At 44.0% G+C, this 7306-nt stretch overlaps 1 protein-coding gene across 1 annotated transcript in view; it reads right to left on the bottom strand.

Moving 5' to 3' along the window:
- The window catches only part of LY9 (lymphocyte antigen 9), a 19076-nt gene extending 12122 nt beyond the window's left edge, over positions 1-6954 (bottom strand). The window contains exons 1-2 of the mRNA XM_007467104.1: positions 6831-6954; positions 2772-3098 (exon numbers count right to left, since the gene is read on the bottom strand). Coding sequence (XP_007467166.1) covers positions 2772-3098; positions 6831-6954 — 451 coding nt within the window. The remainder of the gene's footprint in view (positions 1-2771; positions 3099-6830) is intronic.
- Positions 6955-7306: the final 352 nt, after the last annotated feature.

Here is a 7306-nt window from a genome sequence, read left to right as displayed (position 1 = left end):
CAAGCCAGAGAAAGAGGTCTCAGAAGAAACAAAACCTGCTGACCTCATGACTAGCCCCAGATTTGTGAGAAAATAAATCTCTGTTGTTTAAGTTACTCATTCTGTGCTATTTTGTTATCGCAACCCTAGCAAACCAACACAGATTTTGGCACCAGAACTGGGGTGCTGCTATAATGAATACCCAAAAATATTGAAGTGGCTTTGGAACTGGTTAACTGATAGAGGCTGGAAGAGTTTTAAGGTGCATGTTAGCAAAAACCTAGATTGTCTTCAAGAGACAGTTCATAGACATATGGATGTTAAATGTGATTCTGGTAAGAGCTCAGAAAGAAAAGAAGAGATCTGTAAAGAAAATTTCTATTATCTCAGAGATAGACATATTATTGTCAATATAACATTGAAAGAAATATAAACATTAAACATGTGGCTGGTAAGGTAATAGTTGAAAATGAAGAGCCTGTTATTGGAGGAAAAGTGATACTTATAAAGTGGCAAAGAACTTAGACAAATTATGTTCTAGTGTATTGTAGAAAGCAGAACATTTAAGTGATGAACTGGGTATTTAGTTAAGGAGATCTCCAAGCAAAGCATTGAGGGCACTGCCTGTTTTCTCCTTTTGTAGTAAAATGTGAGAGAAGAAAGATAAATTGAGGAAGGAATTGTTAAGCAAGAAGAAACCAGAATTTAAAGATTTGGAAAATTCTCAGCCTATCTATATAGCAAAAAATGAGAATCTTTGTCTGGAGAAAACACTGAGAGGATGGATAGACAATGGTGTAATTCAAGGATCTAGTCAACCATTTCAGTAGAAATTCTGCCACCTTGGACTGAAGGGACACAGATGGGACAAAATGAAGGAAGGCTGTCAGATTTGGGGGATTTTACAGGATAAGCCAATAGAGATGTCCAGCTGAGACCATGCTTTATCCTTCAAGAAAAGGGAAGAATGACCCCAAGGGCAGTTCAGAGATCAACAGGTCTGCCACTGGCACCACAGGCCTAAAGGTCATAGGCACAGGGGCCGTTGGTGGCGTGGTTTCCTCCTTGGTTCCAGGGGGCAGGGCTGCTGGCCAGGGTCCAGTGCCAAGGAGGTGTGGCTGCCACCCCAGTGGACAAGAAGGATAAATCATAGAGCCAAAGGGGATTATTCTCAGATCTAAGAAGATATGGAGACTTCCCTAGTGGTGCAATTGTTAAGAATCCGCCTGCCAATGCAGGGGATACGGGTTTGAGCCCTGGTCCGGGAAGATCCCACATGCCGTGGAGCAACTAAGCCCGTGCACCACAACTACTCAGCCCTCGCGCCTAGAGCCCATGCTCCGCAACAAGAGAAGCCACCGCAATGAGAAGCCCGCACACCGCAATGAAGAGTGGCCCCTGCTCGCTGCAACTAGAGAAAGCTGACACGCAGCAACAAAAAACCCAATGCAGCCAAAAATAAATATATAAATAAATAAAATTTATTAAAAAAAAAGAAAATACATCATCAAAAAAAAAGAGGTGGTACATATATATACAATAGAATATTACTCTGTCATAAAAAAAATGAAATAATGCCATTTATAGCAACATGGATGGACCTAGAGATTGTCATACTGAGTGAAGTAAGTCAGACAGAGAAAGACAAATATCATATATCACTTATATGTGGAATCTAAAAAAAGGGTACAAATGAACTTATCTACAAAATAGAAACAGAGTCACAGATGCAGAAAATAAACTTATGGTTACCAGGTGGTAAGGGGGGGATAAATTGGACTGACGTATACACACTACTATATATAAAATAGATAACTACCCCAATAAAAATTTTTTAAAAATCTAATAGAATTTGCCCTAATAGGTTTTAGACTTGTTTGGGACCTGTGACCCATTTCTTCTTTCAGATTTCTCCCTTTTGGAATGCAAATGTCTATGTTGTGCTTGTCCCATCATGAAAGCAGGTAACTTGTCTGGTTTCAAAGGTTCACAACTGGAGAGGAATTTTTTCTAGGATGACTTATACCTCAGGTCTCACTTATACATGATTTAGATGATACCTAGATAAGATTTTGGACTTGATGTTGGAATGGGTTAAGACTTTGGGAGCTGTTGAGATGGGGTGAATGTATTTTGTGAGAAAGACATGAGTTCTGGGGGGCCAGAGGGCAGAGTGTTATGGGCTGAATCAAAATTCATATGTTGAATTCATAATCCCTATTACCTCAGAATGTGACTGTATCTGGAGATAGAGACTTTAAAGAGATAATTAAGTTAAAATGGAGTTGCAATGTGGGCCTTAATCCAGTATGACTGGTGTCCTTGTAAAAAGAGGAGACTAAGACACAGACAACACAGATAGAGGGACGACCATGTGAGGACACATCAAGAAGGTGGCCATCTGCAAGCCAAGGCATGAGTCTCAGAAGAAATCAAACTTGCTGACACCTTGACCTTGGACTTCTACCCTCTAGAATTGTGAGAAAATAAATTTTTGTTGTTTAAACCACCCAATCTGATATTTTGTTATGGCAGCTCTAGCAAGCTAATACAGATGGATGGATAAGGGATATTAACAGAGAGAGAGAATCCAAATGGCAGAAAACAGAATCCAAATAGCTCTTAAACACATTTTGGCTGTTCTTCACTCTTGACATCTGTATTTATGGAATTGGGAGAAAAGGACCAATGTGATAGTTCTCTTTGTCCTAGAGAGATTAATTCCTGGAGAGGAAAAAACCCTGCTTTTGAAAATAAAAGGTCAAAACCCACAGATGCTCTCTGGAACTCACCATAGATAGACAGGGTGAATTTCTCACTTGTGGTGACTTCAGAATTCTTTTGGTTTATCTGGGCTTTGTAGGATCCTGCATCTTTCAGAGTCAGCTTGTTGATAGACAAGGAGTTGTTCTGGGTGATGTTTATTCGCCCCTGGTAACTTTTGTCTATTAAGATAATCTTTCCTCTTGCATCTGCTAAAGCCAAAGCTTCTTGGGGACCACTCCAGGTGATGTGCTCAATTTCTGTGTCTACTGAAATGTTCAGGGAGAGAATCACCGAACCCCCTAGAATCCCTTTCACCACTGTTGGGGCTGAGTCCTTTTCAGAGGCTCCTAGCCCTGCAGAGACAAAAGAGGGACTTGGAGGAGGAGCTGGAGTCCTCAAGCCAGCGTTCATTTGTTTGTTCATTTATTCATGCATGTGTGCATTCATTCATTCAATAAACACATATTGGTAATAAATGCCAGATGTTGAGAAATGAAATGATATTTTGGCTGTCCTCCCTCTAGGTCCATTGCTTAGCAAATGGACCTCATTCATCCATTCATTCACTTCCCAAACATTCTCTCCCAGGAATGTAGCTACAATAATCAGTAAAACAGATTTTATAGGTTTCTATTCCTACAGGGAAATTAACATTGTGGCTTTCAATGAATTTCTGAATTTCTCTGAGAATCAGTCTACTCATCTGTAAGACAGAAATGTTCACACCTGTACCATCTTCCTCCAGGAATGTGGTAGAGATGAAATAAAATCGGGTTGCTGTAAATCATAAAGAACTAATCAAGTAAAATATGGAGTATCTTTAAAAGAACAAGATGGATTGATGGATGGCTAAAAGGGTGGATAGATGAACAGGTGTGTGATAAAGGAAGTAAAGTAAAACACCAGTGATAGAACTGAGCTGGGAGGTATCTGAGTGTTCACTGCAAAATTCTTTCAAGTTTTCTGTATGTTTGAGAATTTTCATAATAGACTATTGGGAATAAAAGGAGCATCTCTCACCTCTATTATCACCTTACCTTTCCCTCTGTGCCCACGTATCTCAGCCTGACTTTGGCTTGGCCAGGGAAATCTGGTCTGCGCTTGGGAACAAGGTTTGGGGTTGGGAATAGGTAGGTAGCATTGATTCAACACCTGATTTCCTCATCTCAGGAAAGACTCGGATCTCTGATAACCATTGTTACTAAGGGCTCCAGAGGCCTGACATTTGGCCACGGCAGCTTATTTCCTTGTAGAGGTCCTGTGAGTATCCTCTGGGTGACCCCAACCTGGATTCCCAGATTTCAGGGCTTCTGAGGCTCTAGAGAGTGCTCTGTAAACCCTAGACCAACTCAGATGGGTTCAGGACCCAGACTACACCAGGAATTCTGGGTGGAAAAATATGTAGAAAATGTTAGAGAGAGAGGAGTGTCCAAAGTACAGCCTGGATGGATGGGAAAAGGTTGAAGTGTGTTCTGAAAGCCTAAAGGTTATGGGTTCTGTAGACACAGAGAAGAGATTGGTGCAGGCCAAGGGGGTCTCTGCCCAGACCCCCATCAGCAGAGCTCTTGGACCTTGTGGCATGGTAGCTAGGGAGGACACAGGACTAGGAACCCTGGACACGAAAGGGTCAGTTCAGGTAGACTCTGGGGGCAGATTCAGAAGACAGAAGCTTAGCTGAAGTGATGTTGGTTTGAGGTTGCCTAAAAGAGAGCTCTTCTCATCCAGAAGACACTGCTTATGATTGCTATGTGTGTATTAGGCACTTTGTAGAAATCACTTCATTTAATCCTCAAAATTATCTGGTAAGTAGCCCTGTTTTTCTGATAAGGAACTGAAATTTAGAGAGTTTAAGCCACTTGCCTGAGATCACAGCTTTGGTCAGTTCCAGAGCCCAGATTCTATGTACGTGATGCCCCAGAGTATAGAGGCCAAGAGCACTGACCACCCCATCCTGGAAGCCCAGAGGTGCTGGGTCTTGGCTGGGCTCATATGAACATGTTTTGACATCATCGCTCCTCACATCAACGATAAACAAAGCCTCTCATACTGTCAGTGGGAGGAGCAGGATGTGGTCCTGATCGTACTGTAGCAGAGTGCTACACAGCTCCCTGCAGAGTGACAGGTGCCCCACGTATCAGCCATCTTATTTTTTTTATTTTTTATTTTTGCGGTACGCGGGCCTCTCACTGTTGTGGCCTCTCCCGTTGCGGAACACAGGCTCCGGACGCGCAGGCTCAGGGGCCATGGCTCACGGGCCCAGCCGCTCCACCGCACGTGGGATCTTCCCGGACCGGGGCTCGAACCCGTGTCCCCTGCATCAGCAGGCAGACTCTCAACCACTGAGCCACCAGGGAAGCCCAGCCATCTTATTTTTGAACTACATCATTTGATAAATAATTAAAGGGGGGCTCAAAGATTGTGATAACTGAATTTGACTTGCCCATCCTTGAATAGTGTCTGAGAATAATGTACTTAACAGTGATTATCATAATGACAAACATAGCTTCCACCAACTACGTGCCAAGCACTGTACACATACCATCTCTATCGATAAAACAGTCTTGCATAATACATCTTATTATTTGTATTATATACTTTAAGAAATAGAGGCTCACACACCTAAGAAATGATGGAGCAGGGACTTAATTTCAAATATTCCTGGTACTAAAGCTGGGGGCGAGGGGTCAAAACTTTCTACCCTACTGCCTCCTAAGTTCCTGAAACAGCTCCTTGGAAACACAAAAGCCTCAAGGAAACTCCCTTCTAGACCCAAACAGTGAGGTTTGAGGTAACCCTAATTGGTGGAACCAGACAGAGGGAGATGTCTCTTTGCCCTGAACTGTTTGAAATTCCCTGCATTGACCACCTGAGGCTTGGAGGTCGTTGGATGTGGCTAATTCCAGGTTTATCCAACATAACCAAGAAGCACCTCGAGAGCTGGGTGTGGATATAAACAGCCCTGCTGCCACCTGTGTTTTTACGGTGAGCAAAGATGAAATAGAAAGTGAAGAGGGGGGTTTCCCTGGTGGTGCAGTGGTTAAGAATCCACCTGCCAATGCAGGGGACACGGGTTCGATCCCTGGTCTGGGAAGATCCCACATGCCACAAAGCCACAAAGCCCTTGCGCCACAACTACTGAAACCCATGTGCCCTAGAGCCCGTGCTCTGCAGCAAGAGAAGCCACAGCAATGAGAAGCCCGCACACAGCAATGAAGACCCAACACAGCCAAAAAAAGTGAAGGGAGGTCAAACTAAAATTCAGTCTTGAGGTCTAGGCTCCCTCTACCCCCATACATGCATCTAAGAGTTTTCTAGAGTTTTCCTCACTGCCCATCCCCACCTCCATCCTCACTGCTGTCAGGTCCTTAGTGCTACCTGCATTATCCTCCCTGAATCCCTGGTGAGGAAGAAGGATTCCAGATGGACAGTAACTGCCACAGTCCCAGGTGGTTGAGATCCTCCCTGAGGTACTGGGTTAGCTCTGCCCACTGGAGAGGGCTGAGCAAAGATGAAATAGAAAGTGCTCTTGAGAAATGTTTCTCAGAAACTAGCAGGACTTGGGCCTTGAGGGGGAGGTAGGATGGTGGGGAGAAAGGGTATTCACATAGAAGCCACCTAGCCGAGGGCAACAAGATCATCTCCAGATCCCTAATGAAGCCTCCATACATGTGATAAACAAGGCAGGATGTAGAAAGAAGCTCCAGCAGCTCTGTCCCTCCCTAGGAAACTGACAGCTGGCTTATCCTCAGGACAAGTTCCCTGTATCTCTCTGTGTGTTTTACCCACAGTGTATAGGGAAAAAACTCATCACCCAGTATTTCTTAGCAGGAAAATGTGAGGGTGAGAGGAATAGAATCTGAACCCAGAGTTATTTGTGACCGGGGCTAGAATGTCACCTATTCATGGTGTGTAACCATGCATACTCACACACACACATACAGAGCTCAGAGTAAGGTGGAACTTGCAGAATAATTACCAAAAGGAGAAGAGTTTCCTGCCTTTATCAATTAGAATCCCCAGCAGAAATGTGACCAGCCTCAGAGGAATACCAGTAGCAAGCAGCGGTGGCCACAGTGTGGACTTACCCATGAGCAGGAAGAGGAGAGGGGTCCACAGAAAGGGAGAGAATATGTGTGGCTGACTCTTTGGCGGCTTATTGGAGAAAGTTTGTAGAGCCCAGCCATCTGTTTGTCTCCCTGGGCTCGCCATGATGATCTGCTTTCAGATAACATGCCGAAGGAGGAAACACTTACCACAGCTTCCGCAATTGCATGTGAGTGTGTGTGTGTGTGTGTGTGTGTGTGTGTGTGTGTGTGTGTGTGTGTGTGTGTGTGTGTATGTGTGTGTGTGTGTGTGTCCCAGGGAAGGTTGTTTATACCCAGCACCACGGACTCCTCCCACATCCTCAGGCTGGGGTAGAGGTCCCAAATCTATTAATAACCTTCATGGGATTTGCAAACCAATAGCGGGTATCACTTGCTTCAGCCTCAGGAGACTTAGGTTCTAAACTTGGCTCTGAAGATGCCGCTTAAATATCTCTAACTCCTGGTATTCATGCCCT

Source organism: Lipotes vexillifer, unplaced genomic scaffold (assembly GCF_000442215.2).
Source record: "Lipotes vexillifer unplaced genomic scaffold, Lipotes_vexillifer_v1.1 scaffold902, whole genome shotgun sequence".
Taxonomy (NCBI): domain Eukaryota; kingdom Metazoa; phylum Chordata; class Mammalia; order Artiodactyla; family Lipotidae; genus Lipotes; species Lipotes vexillifer.
Note: the sequence above shows the minus strand (reverse complement) of the source record. Positions and strands in the feature narration are given on the sequence as shown.